This window comes from Cibotium barometz, chromosome 5 (genome assembly GCF_041138505.1).
Source record: "Cibotium barometz isolate CiBa-2024 chromosome 5, ASM4113850v1, whole genome shotgun sequence".
NCBI lineage: Eukaryota > Viridiplantae > Streptophyta > Polypodiopsida > Cyatheales > Cibotiaceae > Cibotium > Cibotium barometz.
The window spans coordinates 17,943,417-17,962,354 of NC_141050.1; the positions used below are offsets into that span (position 1 = coordinate 17,943,417).

The 18,938-nt window shown below is 42.0% G+C and overlaps 1 protein-coding gene across 15 annotated transcripts in view; it reads right to left on the reverse strand.

Annotated features, from left to right (window-relative positions):
* Window positions 1-12,397, reverse strand: part of LOC147638147 (histone deacetylase 19-like) — a 54,828-nt gene extending 42,431 nt beyond the window's left edge. For 3 of the 15 annotated variants that reach the window (XM_086798071.1, XM_086798065.1, XM_086798079.1), the window contains exons 1-7: window positions 11,901-12,397; window positions 11,024-11,621; window positions 10,462-10,902; window positions 10,143-10,376; window positions 9,767-9,894; window positions 8,435-8,513; window positions 7,997-8,062 (exon numbers count right to left, since the gene is read on the reverse strand). In XM_086798071.1, coding sequence (XP_086654197.1) covers window positions 7,997-8,062; window positions 8,435-8,513; window positions 9,767-9,894; window positions 10,143-10,376; window positions 10,462-10,902; window positions 11,024-11,548 — 1,473 coding nt within the window. In that variant the 5' untranslated portion in view covers window positions 11,549-11,621; window positions 11,901-12,397. Of the gene's footprint in view, window positions 1-7,996; window positions 8,063-8,434; window positions 8,514-9,766; window positions 9,895-10,142; window positions 10,377-10,461; window positions 10,903-11,023; window positions 11,768-11,900 lie in introns of all 15 variants that reach the window. The other 12 variants (XM_086798077.1, XM_086798069.1, XM_086798078.1 and 9 more) reach the window with 9 other exon arrangements.
* Window positions 12,398-18,938: the final 6,541 nt, after the last annotated feature.

Consider the following 18,938-nt stretch of genomic DNA (forward strand, 5'->3'; position numbering starts at 1 on the left):
AAGTCAATCCCTCAGTCATTCTCTTCAAAGATAATAAAGCAAATACTCCTAGCAATAGGAAGGGGCTCTTCAGTGAGTAATTTGGGACCCAATAAGGTGTACAGATCTCTCTCTCTCTCTCTCTCTCTCTCTCTCTCTCTCTCTAATCTCTTAAAGTTTGAAGTGATAAAAGTGGATTGCTAAAGACTCGCGAAACTCGGGATAAAGAAGGTGGTGTGAGACTTGTGTGACAGGATCCTTCATTACGCATAATTTAGCTGCACGTTACATTGGTATCAGATTCAGCTTGTCCACACACACCGCATCCTATCGTGAGAGCATCCTTGGATGGTCAAACTTCGCCCTAGCACGACCACCGACTTCAACATGTCTACAAAGAAGAGTACACATCAACAAGAAGACGTCTCCCCCAAAGGAGACCTGGCTCTTCCGCCTACTACAGATACCATAGCTCTACTCCGAGCACAAAACCAGCTTCTTATGGAGCATCTCCAACTCTTGGAAGCAACAACAGCAAAACCCACTCCTCCGATTACCCCCGACCTCATCACCCTCTTCTTTCAGATGGAACAACAAAGACAAGCGGATGAAGCCAGACAACTGGAAGAAAAAGCAGATAGACGGGACTAGCCCAACGCAGGATCGATGAAGACCGGCGTCATGCTGAACTCGTCACTCGGGAGCACCAACGAGAGCTCGATTGAAAGCATATTACTAGAACACCAAAGGGAAAAAAAGGCCATACATCTGAGGTATCAGCACCTCTCTTCAGTTTCCCAAGAGACCCGTTCTTTCATAGGTCTTTGCCAAGCCTATAGCACTCATGTTCACCAATTTTCCAACCTTACAGCACCTCTCACCGACTTGCTCAAGGATACGAAGACTCGTAGACAAAAAGTCACAGTTACAGGCAAGGCGCGCTTGTTCTGAAGTTAGCATCTTGGGATGAACCTTTCGAGGTCATTACCAATGCCAGCAATGTAGCCATAGGTGCAGTTCTTCAACAAGACAATAGACCCGTAGCCTACTATAGTAGAAAGTTAGATGTCGCCAAAAAGAATTATTTCGTATATAACAAAGAGCTTTTGGGTGTGATCACAGCCTTAAACATTGGAAGCCTTTTCTTTATAGACAAGTTTTCACAGTCAAAACAGACCACCAAACACTTAAGTGGCTTCAAACCATGCCAAGTGCCCAGTAGAGTGATCAGCAAGCCAGATGGAGTCGGATCTTCCAACAATTTGGAGGAATGATCGAGTACATCCCTGGTAAGCATAACCCATTCGCAGATGCTCTTAGTCGAAAGACCAGCATCCAGACCATGCAGGAGTCTACCATTCTCGAAATCACTGGGAAAGACTTAGATAGCATGAAAGATCAGTATGTCGATTCCCCTAAGTTTGGTACTCAATACGGTTTGGCCCTCACTTTTGAGCTTGGCCATTACTCGGTGCAGAACGAGTGGTTGTTCTACAAGAAACGTCTCTGTGTCATTCCAGAAAAGCGTGCAGCTCTTCTCCATGATGCCCATGACTCCTTAGTTGGAGGACATAGAGGCATCAACAGAACCCTTGAGAAACTGGAATAGTCCTTTTACTGGCTTTCATGCTCAAGCCTGTAAGATTTGTCAAAAAAAGTTAAGGTTCCACATACGAAAAAAGGCTGGGTTACTTCAACCTTTGCCTATCCGCGAACGGACCTTTCATCGACATTTCTATGGACTTTGTAGGGCCTCTACCAACATCCACCGGATCTCGTAAAACTCGGTGTTTTACCATTGTGGATCGCTTCAGTAAGTTCTACATGCTCATCCCATGCAAGCATACGGCCACAACTGAGGACGTAGCCTGTCTTTTTCTCAAGCATTGGTACCCATTTGTGGTTTGCCTAGTACCATTACATCAGACAACTTGGGACAGCGTTCCTCAGCCTTAGAGAGTCAGTCAGTCAGTCAAGTCCCTTAACCCACTTGGAGAGAATCATTCATGCATATGAAAGTCGTAGAAGTCTTAGGATTTGCATCAGAACATGTTTGCATTTGGCATATCATTCATTCCATATACATATAGACCATCTAGACCATTGCAAAAGCCTCAAAATAACATTCAATATCATTCATTCCATATGCATATAGACCATCTAGACCATTGCAAAAGCCTCAAAATAACATTCCATATTTTATCCTATTTATTTGGCATTTTTCCCATATTATTCCAACATTTATTACACCTATTATCCAGTCGCTTCATTAACCAGTCAGCCAGTTTGCCAACCAACCGACGAGCAACATACCCATATAAATAGCATCGCTTCTTGAAGGAGATAGCACAAGCGGAAGCATAAACAATAAACATATGAGACAGTGCAAAGGAGATTGAGAGAGTTGGACAATATCACCTTTTATAACAGCAATAAAGCTTTACAATGGCAATGGCCAGCAACTGAGTGTTGAGCTATGTGCAAGGGAAATGGATGAAAGAGTGAATAATGGGGAACTCCTTATATAGTGCAGGAGGAAACTGGCCGACTGCCTCTAGGGCTGGCCGACTAGCCCTAGACAAATAAATAGGAGAAAAATCCAGTAAAATCCCAGATAAATACTAAAGCCCCAAAACACTGAGATGCACAATTTCTAGCACCCCCCTACAACTCATAGTGTGCAAGAGTCGATGATGAAGATGCAACCATGGACCTTCCAGCACCGCGAATACTGGAATCACCTCGAAGAGAGCATCCACCAACATGTTTCCTCGAAACAAGATGCCACCACGAACAGCAAGGAACTTTGCTTGGCCACAAATTCCTACACAAATGTGGCAGTGAAATCCAAAAATAGATGATAAGCTGCTGAATATGCCGCGCCCATAATCCCCAACAATGGACGGAACACATCACATCCCAAAAGCCTCGAACAATGAACTTGGAACAGATCCAGTTCATAATCTCTGCTGTACCAAAGATAACCATGTCCTGCCAAATGTCTAATGCTTGGAACTCCGAATCACGGTCCCCCTGCACCAGTAGGTGGAGCTGTAATCAGTCCCCTCTCCTGCCCACAAGGTACTAGAATCTGTATCACTATCCTATGTCATGTCTTTGCCTTTTCTCTGAGATGAAGCCTTGCCCTTGGTCTTGTCCTTCTTCTTGGACAAACAATCCTTGGACAGATGTCCTCTTTTCCCGCAAGAGAAACAGTGACTCCAACCTTTCTTCTGAATTGAGGAAAGTGCTTGGTCAGAACTGTAGTGACTGACACCTTGAACTTACCCTGTGAGATGCGAATGGAATCCTCCAAAAGTAGGGAGCTAAGATCATCAAAATCCAACTGAGTGGATGTAACCTGGCACCGCAAAGATCAAGAAATCACATCATAGTCCGAAGAAAACTTGCTAAGGATAAGAGCAGCCTGCTGAGAAGAGGTCAAAGCAGCACCCATAGCTAGTAACTGGTCATGGATAACCTTGGCCTTCATGAGAGAAGACTGCATTGAATTGCCTTCAGGAAATAACAAGCCGTAGAGCTGCCCCTGCAAGGTAATTGCCCTCATCAATGAATCTCGTGCAAAGAGATCCTCCAATTTTGACCATACCTAATGAGCACTGGTAAGAGTTTGCACTGCCGGTGAGACCTCCTCTGTGATGGTCCGCACAAGCACAGAATGCGCCTTCGAGTCCCGATTCTCCCAGTCTTGTAATTCCACAGCAAATTCATCCTCTTGATCTTGAGTCCACCTCCTAGAGTTTTGAGGACGCTCGGGCTTCCTTTCAATACCCTAAACAATGTCCCACAAACCCTTGTGGATGAACCAGATCCGCATCTGAAGCTTCCAATGAGCATAGTTGGGTCCTTTCAACTTGTCATCCTTGTTCGTACAAAGGGGAGCCATATCCACAGCAGCAAAGAACAAATCTCAGCTCTCAAACACTTCTCTCAAGTGCCTACCAACGAAGCGAGGCACCAGGAACAATCAGCCCCCTCTCAAACCGTAGAGAGAAATAGGTGGAACAGCAGCAAAACAATCCAGACAATGTAGGGCCACTTGTCTGGCAGCACCAAATGCAAAGAACTCACCAAAAAACAGATGCCGGTGCAGAAAATACAGCCACAACTCCACCTTTTGCCTCTGTAGAAGAAAACGCAGCCAAGTGAACTGGCCGGCTTGCCTTTGTAGGAGAAAACACAGCCACCAAAACTGGCCGGCAACAAACAGCAAGCTGGCTGGACCTGAAAACGCAGCACTGTGGGAAACGCAACCACTTGTTGTCACAGATCTGCAGCTCCGGGAGAGATATGGAGAAAAACGCACAGCAAAAGGAGGGAAAGGTGGACAGATTTGCAGAGTTTGGAGCAGCCTCGACCTAAGCATATGATACCATGAAGGAGATAGCACAGGCGGAAGCATAAACAGTAAACATATGAGAGAGTGCAAAGGAGATTGAGAGAGTTGGACAAGATCACCTTTTATAACTGCAGTAAAGCTTTACAATGGCAATGGCAAGCAATTGACTGTTGAACTATGTGCAAGGGAAATGGATGAAAAAGTGAATAATGGGAAACTCCTTATATGGTGCAGGAGGAAACTGGCCGTGACTGCCTCTAGGGTTGGCCGACCGGCCTTGGACAAATAAATAAGAGAAAAATCCAGTAAAATCCCAGATAAATAGTAAAGCCCCAAAACACTGAGATGCACAATTATAACACTTCTTGCATTCCATAATCATTCATCATCATATCACTCAAGCGTTTCATCCTTCAGCCCAAGGAGCATCCATGATTGAGCATTCAGCATATCTTCATCAAAACGCAGCACCTTCAGCATTCAGCCACTACAGTACCTTGCGTTTTCAGCATTCACACAGTTTTCAGCATTCACTCATCATCGTTTTGCTACAGCCCTTCCGGTGAAGGTAAAACGCATTCATACATTCATTTTCAGCATACATTCACAGCCTAGAACAGTCCCAATCAGCCCCTTCTCTCAGCCTCAGATTTGCAGCCTTCCTACATTCCATTGGAAAAGTACATAGGCTTGAGATCGGTCACCATTGGTGCTTCTACAGCCGTGTACAGTTCAGCCCGACTCTTGGACTTTCAAAGGTCTTGCGTTTGGCTTATCTACAGTCCAAAGTCAGTCCCTCAATCATTCTCTTCAAAGATAATAAAGCAAATACTCCTAGCAATAGAAGGGGGCTCTTCAATGGGTAATTTGGGACCCAATAAGGTGTTCAGATCTCTCTCTCTCTCTCTCTCTCATCTCTTAAAGTTTGAAGTGATAAAAGTGGATTGCTAAAGACTCGCGAAACTCAAGATAAAGAAGGCGGTGTGAGAATTGTGTGACAGGATCCTTCATTATGCATAATTCCACTACATGTTACATCCAATTCTATATATATACCTAGATGAATCCAGGAACATGCCCAAATTCACCTTTTAAGAACGTGCATGTTATATACTCATGGTAGTCAACCCACAAGACTATATAACTATCAACTCCATTATGCATAGCATGGTCATGTCCTTTCGTCTAAGGACATGCCTCCTCAAATGTGTCTCTTCATCTCCTATATAAGAGACCTATTGTACTCAAATTCAAGTCAATTCAATCTTCTCTCAAGTGTTCTCCTGAAGGTTCTTGTTCTCTAAGTTAAGTACTTAAGTAGTAATCAGTACACAATATGAGGGATTAACAACATAATCCTCACAGTGGTATCAGAGCAAAATTTTTCCTACCCGTGGGTTGTGAAGCCCTCACCCTCTCCACGGCACTCCCTCGTCCACCCCTTTTCTCGGTGTTGTATGGAAGCAGCGGAGCGATGGTGGACTTGGCGTAAAGCTTTGCCCATGGTGATGTAAAATAATTTTTTTTTCCTTCCCACGTGGGTTATGCGGGCCACTTAGCCTCTTCACTCAGCGTTCTCCCCCCTTGACAACCCACAAATGTGTTGGAGCGATGGCGGACTTGGCGTAAAACCTCCCTCACGGTGGTGGTAGTCGTTCGCTGCATGGCAGGAACTCCCCCCTCTCTGCTGAATATGTGAACTAGCATAGTAATTTACTTATCTTCTAGAATGTCCTGGATCCAGAACATACTTCTTCAACAAACGACATGCAAAACATTACAGATATGAAGATATGAGAGAAAAAGAAGTTCATAAGCTTGATCTCCAATCCTCCACGTATCACATACGAACCACAATATTTGGGTGATAATTTTTCCCATAAGAGAGAAAAACTCTTGGATCATATACGAAGAAATCATCTTCTTCAAATTTTTGGCTGAATCTCTTTGGGTTGGCATATTGCTTTTGCCTGTCCTAAGCAACCTTTATGTCCTTTCTTATGGATTACGCTTGATGGTCCATTTCATTAAGCATCTGCTTAGAAACTTCAACCTTGATCAATGGATCATACCAATTCAAGGATGTGGCATTCTTGCCCATATAATGCCTTGAATGGGCTTGTACCGATGCTTCGATGATAAAGGGCATTGTAGGCAAACTCCACTAGATGTAAATAATTTATCCATCTTCTTGGCTCACGACCACAACATACACGAAGAATATCCTTAATCACTTAGTTAACCCTTTTAGTTTGACCATCAGCCTCAAGATGATAAGCAATACTAAGATCAAGAGAAGTTCCCACTGCTTCAAAGAAACTTGTTGAAAATTGGAAGGAAAACTTGGCATCCCTATCGCTTATTATTATGCAAAACAAATCCGTGGAGTTGGAATATTTTCCACAAAAAGATTTTGGCAATATCATGCGTAGTAAAGGTTTTCTTTACTGGGATTAAGTGAGCAACTTTGGTTAATCTATCCGCTACCACGAATATAGTCATAACCTACATTTACCAAAAACAATCCAGTGATGAATTTCATACTTACGCATTCCCATTTCATCTACAGAATATCCAAGGGATGTAATTTTCTTGGCATTTTCACTCTCTCTATCTTTAATCCTCTGGCACGTTAAGCATTGGCAAACATGATGGAATACATCCTTCTTTAATCCAGGCCAAGAGAAACTCCTCTTGACCACCATAAATGTCTTCACATAACCAAGATGTCTTACAATGGGACTATCATGAGTCTCAATCAAGATTCTCTTTCTGAATTCCCTTTCCTTAGCAGCACACATGCAGTTATTGAAATACAAACAACCGTCTTCAATTTTGTAACCTTGGACTTTCCTCAATTCTTGAGAGGTCTTGCTTCCCTGCTTTAGCAAAGCCATGATTGAAGAAGCAAAGAACTCATCTTCCCGATCTTCTCCTTGATTTTTGAAGATAGAGTATTTGAAATCATGGTTACTATGCAAATAAAAAAGCTTTCCTACTAAGGGCATCAACAACCACATTCTTCTATACTTCATTTCAAAGCCAAACTCTTGCAAAGTTTACATCCATCTCCTCTGACACATGTTGAGATCATTTTGAGTAAATATCCACTTCAAGCTCTTATGGTCAGTTACTAGAGTGTATCTCTATCCAAGAAGATAATGTCTCCACAACTTCAAGGCATGCACTACTACCAATAATTCCATATCATAATTCCTCTCATGAGGTTTAAGCTTTCAAGACTCATAAGCCACAGGTCGTCCTTCCTACATAAGGATCCCACCGAATAGCCAATCCACTGGCACTTGTGATTAACGCAAAAGGCGTGCTGAGTTCCGGTAGTTTTAACACCGAGTTGGTTGTGTATGTGTATCAACCTCTTTTTGCTACACCCTTGTGGGACACAAAAATATGCAAGCCACTAATTAACGCTATGGCACACAAGCTCTCAGTGTTATGACTCGTCTGCACTACAGTTTTTAAGACAAATAACACGATTGCTAGCACATAACATCATGATGGCGGACCTTTTTAATTAGAATGGAAAAAAAAACACTGGATTACAAAGCTAAAACACCTATCCTCTTCTCCTTAATTGTAGTGTTTTTTTCCTTTTCATCAAGCCAAAACTTGAAAAACACTGCTGCAAAAAACTACCTCTTCCTTAGGCTCTTTAATGCCATCCATGGTAGCAGCTACATCTTCCTTGCCATCACTTTCCTCCTACATGAAGTAGCACATGTGAAAAAATTGCAGAGTCAACATATATCTCCAAGGACTGAACCCTATTATAGAAAGAAGAAGATGCAGTTGGACAACTTCTGAGCGGTCTGTGTGAGCCAGCACACCCAAAAACAAATGTATGATGGATCGATAGTTGGAAAGATGGATGTGCACCCACGTGTGTGTGCATGCCCCTGCAGGGTTGCAGCTCTCTTTCCCAGCCATTGTAGCATGTGTGTAATAAGTATATGTATATGCATGTGTATATGAATGTCTATGTGTATGCACCTATGCCTGCATATGTGCATGCACCACACACATGTAAAGACTTTTCTTTTTTAGAATCACAACATAGCCAGATGAGAGCTTAACTGGATTTTGAAAGTCAATCATATGCTCCTCTTGCTTTACTCGCTTTGAGGCTTGATCAAGAAGCAATGGTGCAGGCCTCCTGAGAAGGAAATATACAACCTTATCAGCTACTTTAAAGCAAAAGCACTCAATCTCTAAGCAACTTCTACACCAAATATGGAAAGATTCAAAAGCACACAAAAAGGCTAGTTCCACAAAAAAATTGACCTTGTAAGTCCATGCAAAAAAAATAACTACTCTAGAATGTAGGATGCTCAATGGAATGCACGAAAATGGTAACACAGACAAAAACACCTTTACTAAAGATGATAAACCTAAAGGGGTGTTGCTTTTTATAAAGGGATTCCCTCCCCCTCTCTCCCTTCCCCAGGCCACCCTGCCCAAGATTAACGTTGATAACCTTAGGCTATATACTAACTCTCCTCCCCACATAAGACACCTAAAAATATTGTCGACAAGCCCTTGCCCGCTAAGAGGGCTATTCAACACGTTCCCCATAAGAGGTCATGAGTTCAAAACCTGACATCTAACATGTAACATATATTTACAAGTAAAAGACACTTCGAGTGAGGTGATCTTTCAGCCATTGCCTCCTTGCCATTTTAGCTGGTTTGCCATTTGAGCCAATTCCCTGACAATACCTGCCGCATCCCCTGCAAAACCCCCAATTTAACACTAGTGGTGGCTTCAATCTCCTTTCCCATCCTCTCCCTCTTATTTCAATGTGTTTCTCCTCACCCTCTCCCCACTTTCCCCGTTTTCTGATAACTATACTACAGACAGTGTGCCTACAAAATGAATTGCTTATTGTGACATGCACCTTTACGCAACTTCCATTGCACCTTTCATTTTGCACACTATGAGTTGCAAAGGGGGTGTTAGAATATTGTGCATTTGAGTGTTTTGGGAGCTGGGCTTCAATCATTTGCAGTACAAATTTATATTCTCTGACAACTAGTGGCCTGAAAAAATCTCCAGAAACAATATTAAAGTCAATTCCTAGCCAAATAAGTTAGTCAACACATACAAACAAAATCCAGAGCAAACCAAGATTAATGAACACAGATGGCCAGCACAGACAGTGTCAGAAAAGTAAAATATAATTAGAACAACACAGACATTCCTGCTTATATAGCCTGCTATCCATCAGAATATTATTCAATGTGCGCATGTTTCCATTGGATAACAGGATGTTTGGGACTCAGGGCATGCACAAAGAGCCCCTCTCACTACACGGATCAAAAAACAATGTGTTTTTTCATACAAGCATAAAAGAGTGACCCGCATGACAAAGCAAGCATGTTAACTATAAAGCAAGCACCAGATACAGACCGTGGACAGAAGACGCTGCCACTTTCAGCATCCCTGTGGCGCCTCGACTCATGGTCTTCAAAATCTGAATCAGAAAACTCTCCATCCCATTTTTGGTCTTTGGCGCGTGCATCCTCGTCTTCTTCCTCCTGTACATGATTGCATGCGATGAATTAGCATATAATTCAGATGGCACACACCAAAGTACAAACAGCAGGTATACCGAATGGGTTCATAAAACAAAAGGCAGAAGACAGAGAAAAAGACCACTAAGTTGGGGCCACTTGTGCATGATGTGTGGGCAATCTTGCCCTCTGTCTAACTCCCCAACTGTCCCACAGGTGGAGAGAATTGTATGTCAAATCTAACAATCTTCTCTTTGAGATAATAATTGTACCTGTTCTGGCATTTCAGTGTCTGGTGGCCTCTCCTGAAATTGAGCATTAGGCACATGATTCAGCTTAGATAGATTCTCAAGAAGCTTGCCCCTAATGCTTTCCAAATAAATTCTGGCATTCTGATTCTCCATGTTACTTGCAGTCACATGGAGCGTATAATCTGGCCCAAAATATTCATAGTATTCATTGTAGGGCATCTTGTCCTCCAGCTCCTCACCCACCGCTACCGCTGTCTGTATCAGCATACATCATTGAATCAGACACCAAGCCTCTAAGACTCTCGAGAAAATGCTAAAAAGTTTTGCGAAAAGACCAAACCTCATAGCACCAGCATCGTGCTACGTTGCGAATAGTGTAGCCGCCCCCTCCGACTAAAAGTAGCGGGACGTTGAAGGAGCGCATGAAACGCACACATTCTGCATGGCCCTTGATGGAAAGATTGAAGCAGCCCAACCTATCACCTGAAAGAGAGTCGGCTCCACATTGAAGGACCACGGCTCCTGGCTGAAACACCTCCATCACCTTGGATATAATTGGCTTGAACAGAAACTGATAGCTTTCATCATCAATCCCGTCATTGAGGGGCACATTCAAAGAGTAGTACTTCCCAGTACCATGCCCGACATCTTTCAGATCACCTGTACCTGGAAAATAATCCCCAAACTTGTGAAATGATACGGTCATAACTCTATCTGTTGTGTAAAACGCCTCCTCCACCCCATCACCATGATGTATGTCAATGTCTATGTACAGCACCCGCTGCAGCAAACCACAAGAATACCATAAAATCGTAAACACAAAGCTTGATGATGACAAGGCAGGTTACTGTACCTATCTCTTCAAGAGACACATGTACATATACAATCTCTTCAATACATACCATATGGTACTTCAGAAGCTCTAGTATGGCAAGAACGATGTCATTGACATAGCAGAAGCCTGACGCTTCACATTTCTTTGCATGATGCAGACCACCTGCCCAGTTGATAGCAATATCTGAATGATTGTGATTGAGTGTCACAGCCCCACCAACAGAACCACCAGCATAAGTCTGGCAAAATGAGTAGAGGCCATCGAAGACAGGGCAATCTTCCCCAACGTTAAACCTTTTGAGCTGTCTCATCTGCTCATGCTGGGTCTCTGGAGTGACCGATTTCAGAAATGAGATGTAATCATCAGCATGGAAGCGGCACAAATCGCTCACACGGGCAGGAAAAGGCTTCAGCACTTCCATCTTGTGATGAAGACCATAGTGCACTAAAAGAGAGTGTGTCATGCGGATGCGGTGTGGCTTCATCGGGTGCCCTTGCCCATAGTAATAGTTTCCGACATCCGGGTCGTAGAAGTAGGTGACTTTTTTCTTCCTTCCTTCAGGCCCAGCAGTTAACGAATTGCCGCCATCCATGTTTGGGCTTTCTTCAAGCTCCTCCGACCTCCAATGGCTTGAAAAACGGATCTGTGGATGGCTTCAATAACTCCTGTGATCGAAGATGTTTTGAGGTCTAATCTACGGATTTTTCTTCGGTTAAACAACTTTTTAAAGTTTCCAAATGGACTTGTGAAGCTTGACCTTTCACAGAAAGCAACTTCTTGCACCTCCAAAGTTTCCGCTTAACTACAGAAGCTATCCAGAAAAAAAGACCCGCGGGGAGGGGGTTAGATTTAAAGGCCAAGGACAAAAACCTTGACTTCATGTTTCCTTTCCTTTTAAACAGTAACAACCACCACCCAAAAAAAAAACGCAAAAAAGCAGAAACCTGTTGGAGCACAACACAAGATTTGATGGTGGCGAGCAGAAAAGCTTCCAAGCTACAGCCCTCTACTCTTTAAAGCCCAGCTGCTGCAGAATTCAAGGAAATCTCTATGCATGTACCTTGGGGTTTGGCGCGAGCTTTCAAAAACCTTCGGGGAAGAAATTATGCTTTGTTTTCAGAGCTCGCAACTGAGACATTTTCCCTTCTTTTTAACCCCGCTCTCGTTTCCCTCGCAGGCAGAACCGAGCAGTTTTTATTGCAAAATTTGACTCCCATCTTCGACCCAACTGAATGCTGTTTATGTGCCATAATTTGAACAGCCCACCACTTATTTTATTTGTGCAATAATTATTTATTTTTGCCCATCGTTTACCCATTTTTATCCTATTTATGATTCACTTATTTTATTTGCGCAATAATTATTTATTTTTACCCATCATTCCCCCATTTTATTTTCGAGTATTCACATTTATTCTATTTATATATAGCAGCGCTTATATCTACATGCCACATGTCCAGCTTTTTAGGCATGTCCCACCAGCTAGCCGCCAGTCTCTCTCGCCATCCACGTGTACACTCTCCACCGCCCCTCTCCATTGCAGGTCCGCAAGGTTGATGCAGCGCCGCCCCTCTCCATTGGTCCGCATGGTTGATGCAGCGCCGCCCCTCTCCATTGTAGGTCCGCAAGGTTGAACCGCCCCTCTCCATTGCAGGTCCGCATGGTTGATGCTCTCACAAGTTACAATCACCTTCATTAATGGTTACACGGCCCGCTTCACCATTTGAATGCGCCTCTCCTCTACTCGTTGTTGCTTCTCTCTCTCTCTCTCTCTCTCTCTCTCTCTCTCTCTCTCTCTCTCTCTCTCTCTCTCTCTCTCTCTCTCTCTCTCTCTCTCTCTCTCTCTCTGCGCCTGATGTCTTTCTTTTTTTGTTTTCTGTAGGCTCTGAAGTGCCCTACACATTTGCGGTGGTGAGCCTCCTCGCTGTTTTTTTGCTCTTGGTTGTCCACGTCCTGCTGTTGTTGCTGCTCTACAGGTAAGTTTCCTCTCTCTCTCTCTCTCTCTCTCTCTCTCTCTCTCTCTCTCTCTCTCTCTCTCTCATGTGTCTGTTATGTGTGTGTGGGTAGCGTGTGCAGATGCACGCGAGAGAGAGAGAGAGAGTGAGAGAGAGTGTGTGTGTGTGTGTGTTAAAACCCTAAGATCTCTCTAGATAATTGTTATGCATAAATCAGGCATAAACTCAACCACCCAACCACCCGCGAGCCCAAGGGATGCACACATAAATAATAATGAAATACATCATACCTCTACCTTGATGTCCCATACCATCAAGAGGTATAACTCGAATCCAATAGCATGTAGCTATAGTGTGAAATGGTAGATGAGTAGATATGAACCTCTACACAAAGAGACCATAGCATAAGCCTCCAAGCCCCCAAGCCTCCTTGAGTGTGCCCCATGCCCCTATTATATAGGAGGGCCCTCAAGTGACTCTTGACTTTCCATTATCCATGTGTGACCCTTGGATGCCTGACCCTAACCTTAACCCTTAAGGTTAGTCCTAACCCATGCTCCACTAGAGCTTGTTCCCATGCTCCCATGCTCACAAGCCTAATGTGGGTTAGCCTCCTAGTATATGCACACATAATGTGCATATAACATAGCACACATAATGTACATATAACATACTTCCCCTCTCTCAAAACATTGCACTCTTGCAATGAAAAGAAGGAGAACTGCGCTGAACAATCTCAACCGACTCCCAAGTCGAATCCTCTATTTCAAGGATTAGTCAACTACAAAGTTTTCTTTCCCTGAATTCAAGTACCTTATCAGGTTCATGTGGAACATAGGATAAATCTTCAACTTCAACGAGTTCTTGAGGAGTAACTGTGTTATCCTCACCTCCCAGTTTCCCTTTCAATCTGGATGAACTCTAACATGTGGAGGTAGTTTTAAGTTCAAACGCAACCGTGCCAATCCAATGTATAACTCGAAAATGGACCACAATATCTAGGAGATAAATTCGAGCATTTTTCTATTGATTGACAAAGTCTGAGAATCTTTAGGAACATTAAAATAAACCAACGCTCCTGGTTCAAAAGACCGAGATGAGCGTCCCCTATCAGCATAAAACCGTGCCCTATCTTGAGCACTCCTGATAGAATCCCGAGCTTCGGTCAGCATTTCCTGCATATTACGCAAGAAATATCAAATTTTTAGGATTTCTAAAAATAATTTCTAGAATATTCCTAATTTCTCCTGAGAATCCCATCGTTCACGAAATTTCCAATTCCACCCGAAAATTCTCAAATCCAATGAAAATTTTTAATTTTAATGGATTTTTTAAATTTCTAGGTCAAAAAATATATTTTAAAGGAATTTGAATGGTCACGGGCGCCCGAATGGACGCACCACATGCCAAACACCAACCCCACATTTTTCCAAAATTTAAAATAACCTTTGTCTAATTTTTCACTAATTTTTAGGATTTTTTGAAATTTTTAACTTACCCTGAACGCATATAGAATACGAACGGTCAAAAAAAATTCAAAATTCCAACGGTTTTCTCGGAATACGGAAAGCCAAAAGTTTTGGGAAAATGAAAAGACAAAAAAAATCGGAATGTGAAAGGTCAAAGGTTTTCGGAATACGGAAGGTCAAAAGTTTTTCCAGAATTTGGAAAGCCAAAAGGTTTCGGGAAAACGGAAAGCCAAAGGTTTTCCGGAAGATGAAAAGCCAAAAAGTTTCAAGAAGAAATTTCCAGAAATTTTTCAGAGATTTTTCCTCAAATCCCATTATTTCTCACTATTTTTCAGGCTTTTAAAATAATAAGCTTTTATTAGCTTATATGGGTTTTGATTTTTTAAAGGGGGGGTTTTTTTTCCGCCGGTTGTTGCGCAGCCCCCCCCTCCCGCCGCCTGCGCGTAGAAGAAATGGAGGAGGAAGAGAGAGTAGATTCTCTCTTCACTCTTCTCTCCTCTCCACCCTCTCCTTCTCTGTTTAGAGAGGAGGCTGATTATGTCTTAATCATAATTAAACATTAATTATGATTAATATTAAAAAATCCCTTTCAAGAGAAATTCACACGAAAAAATGAAGGAAAAATCAGAATTGAGAGGCGGAGAGGATCCCACGCACACGGGAGAGCATTTCATGCATCAACATGCTGTCCCCTATTGCATTTCAGCAGAAAATAGACAAAAATTTGATCGCATACCCGTGGAAAAAACCTGCAAAAATGTATTAAAAATATATTTTTAATCATAAAAATGCTCAAAAAATTCCTTAAAAATTAGAAAAAAATTCCTAAAAATTCTAGAAATTTAGGGAATCCATTCTACCAAAAATATCCACCATAAAATATGTGGTATTTTTGTAAAAATTCCATTAATGCTTATTTTAAACCATAAAAAATAGGAAAGAAATAGCATTAAACTCACGAAATTCTCCCACAACGTCGATTCGTCCATTGAATTGAAGTAGCACGCATTCCAATCGCCATATCAACGATCCACGTATAATTCATCAACACAAATCAATAAAATAACATTTTTTTTAGTCAATATTAAAATTTACTAAAAAAAATCAACAAAAAATAAATAGAGATTGCTCTGATACCACTGTTAAAACCCTAAGATCTCTCTAGATAATTGTTATGCATAAACATGCATAAACTCAACCACCCAACCACCCGCGAGCCTAAGGGATGTACACATGAATAATAATGAAATATATCATACCTCTACCTTGATGTCCCATACCATCAAGAGGTATAACTCGAATCCAATAGCATGTAGCTATAGTGTGAAATGGTAGATGAGTAGATATGAACCTCTACACAAGAGACCATAGCATAAGCCTCCAAGCCCCCAAGCCTCCTTGAGTGTGCCCCATGCCCCTATTATATAGGAGGGCCCTCAAGTGACTCTTGACTTTCCATTACCCATGTGTGACCCTTGGATGCCTGACCCTAACCTTAACCCTTAAGGTTAGTCCTAACCCATGCTCCACTAGAGCTTGTTCCCATGCTCCCATGCTCACAAGCCTAATGTGGGTTAGCCTCCTAGTATATGCACACATAATGTGCATATAACATAGCACACATAATGTACATATAAGAGAGAGAGAGAGAGCATGGTGACACCATGCTCTGAAGTGGTGAGCCTCCTCGCTGTCTCTACGAGCTACTGACTCTCTCCTTCACGTTTTTTTGCTCCTGGTTATCCACATCCTGCTATTGTTGCTACAGGTAAGTTTCCTCTCTCTCTCTCTCTCTCTCTCTCTCTCTCTCTCTCTCTCTCTCTCTCTCTCTCTCTCTCTCTCTCTCTCTCTCTCTCTCTCTCTCTCTCTCTCTCTCGTGCACCTGCACACGCTACCCACACACACATAACACAGACACATGCTAAAGGTTGACCATGTAGGCTTCATCGAAGCGTAGGATGAAGCCTACATGGTCAACCTTTAGCATGTGTCTGTGTGCGTTCGATGAAGCCTACATGGTCAACCTTTAGCATGTGTCTGTGTTATGTGTGTGTGGGTAGCGTGTGCAGGTGCACGAGAGAGAGAGAGAGAGAGAGAGAGAGAGAGAGAGAGAGAGAGAGAGAGAGAGAGAGAGAGAGAGAGAGAGAGAGAGAGAGAGAGAGAGAAAGCATGGTGTCTATTTCGCCAAGTACAAGTACAAGAGCCCCGTCCGCATGCATGTGTGGTGGGGGAGTGGGGACCCAGTTTCTGCTATGCTGAGACGCAGTCGACTTGCATGGATGTGTCTGTGTGTTGTGTGTGTGTGTGGGTAGCATGTGCACATGCATGGAGAGAGAGAGAGAGAGAGAGAGAGAGAGAGAGAGAGAGAGAGAGAGAGAGAGAGAGAGAGAGAGAGAGAGCATGGTGGGTAATAGTAAGTTAATGCACTATGTAATCTTGATAATATCTTGGTGAATCTTCTTTCATGAGTCTTTGCAATCATTAACACTTAAATTATGGATTTAGTTTGGTATATTACATTGGTTAGATATTTTATTTAAATTTAAGTTTTTTAAAGTTTTTTAAAATGTATTTTTTAAATGCAATATTATGGATGTTTATCAAAATATGAGAGCTTATTAAAAAATTTTAAATAATTTGAAATATGTTCAAAGTTTTTAGAAAATGTTTTTTAAATTTGACTAGCAAATGTATTTGTGTGTGTGTGTGTTTGGGGTTGATTGTGTGTGTGTGTGTGTGTGTATGTGTGTGTGAGAGAGAGAGAGAGAGAAAGAGTGAAAGTATCATGTGTGTGTGTGTGTGTGTGTGTGAGAGAGAGAGAGAGAGAGAGAGAAAGAGTGAAAGTATCATGTGTGTGTGTGTGTGTGTGTGTGTGTGTGTGTGTGTGTGAGAGAGAGAGAGAGAGAGAGAGAGAGAGAGAGAGAGTGAAAGTAGCATGTGTGTGAGAGAGAGAGAGAGAGAGTTATAGCATGCGTGTGTGTGTGACAGAGAGAGAGAGTGAAAGTATCATGTGTGTGTGTGAGAAAGAGAGAGAGAGAGAGTGAAAGTATCATGTGTATGTGTGTGTGTGTGTGTGTGTGTGAGAGAGAGAGAGAGAGAGAGAGAGAGGTTTTTTTAAGTTTATTAAAATGTTTCTTTTTTTATGAGAGCTTATAATTTTTTTGAATAATTTTAAATATAATCAAAGTTTTTAGAAAATACTAAACATATATAGAGAGAGAGGGAGGGAGAGAGGGAGATCTTAAAGTGTTATGTAAATTATTAGTGTTGTGAGTGTTATATTTGATATCAGGGGAATATTTCGTAGGATGGAGGTGGCAAATTTGTTTATGGTGATGGCCAAGATATTGAAGGTAATTATTTTTTAGATTGCTATAATTCAAGTGTTCTTGTTTTCCATAATCTATGTAATATTCATGGCTGAATTGTAGACCCTCCATTTTGGGAAGGACAAGCAACAGCATCTCTAATTATCAAACTGTTAGAGAGCACCGGTGTTTTATGGTATATATAGAAACCTATTTTTTATGTAGGTTTTGTGTTTTGTTTGATGAATTTATATTGCTATTGATACATTCTTTTCGCAACAGGGAATATCTTTATTTTTTAAAACCCAAATTATTGTTGGGTTTGTATGGTCGAGACCCTTACAAACGAGAGTTTTGGGCTCCTTGTAATTTACAGTCTGAGATTAACTTCATCTACATGTAATGTTTGTGGACTATGAAAAGCCTAATAGGTTAGATTTTCGAGTTATAGGCATTGCACAATACATAGTTTTTGGTTTGCTGTCTACAGGCCTGTTCAAACCCCATTCGCCTCAAATATTGATCCACCAAATGAGTTCTGTAAGGTTTTGTTGTTTTCCTTCTTTTTTCCCATGAAAAGTTTATCTTGCACTAACTAATGTTTTTTCCTTTAATGTTTTTTTGCTAGATGGAGGCAAGGAGTATAGGCTTCCAAGGAGAGATAATCCAGTTGTCCGAAGATTGTTTTAAAGCTTTGTTCAGGTGTGTTGAGATTGTCAACATTATTTTGGGTTGAAATGTTGGCTGTTTATTTACGCCAAGTTTGGTGCTTTATTCAATGAGATTGAGTGCTTTAGGAGAATATATATGGCAAGCATGGTGTGTTTATATATAGGTTGACAAGTTAGGGAGCATGGGGCCCATCACGGGCTTCAAATATAAGGCTTATCCCTACTTACCCTTTGAAGACGAGTGTTTCTTTTTTTTTTCAATTGTTTGGAATTAGAAAGTAGAAAAAAAAACACCCATGCGTGCCATCGCTTTCGCATTGAGGGGTTGAACCCGTGATCTTGGGACTCTAGAGCAACACCTCTCTCTACTGCACTGATTTGTGATCGACAAATAAGAATACTCTTGCCCGTCATGGACAGGTCAAGCCACTAGTTTAATATAAAGATGCCACTTACTTGGCTTCTTTTAATAAAATTGCTACCTAAGGTGTCTACGCTCATTCGTTGTCGCCTCTCTATCAGCACCCCACTCTCTTGCTCTCTTTCTATCTGTCTCTCTCCCCCCTTCCTAAGCCCCTA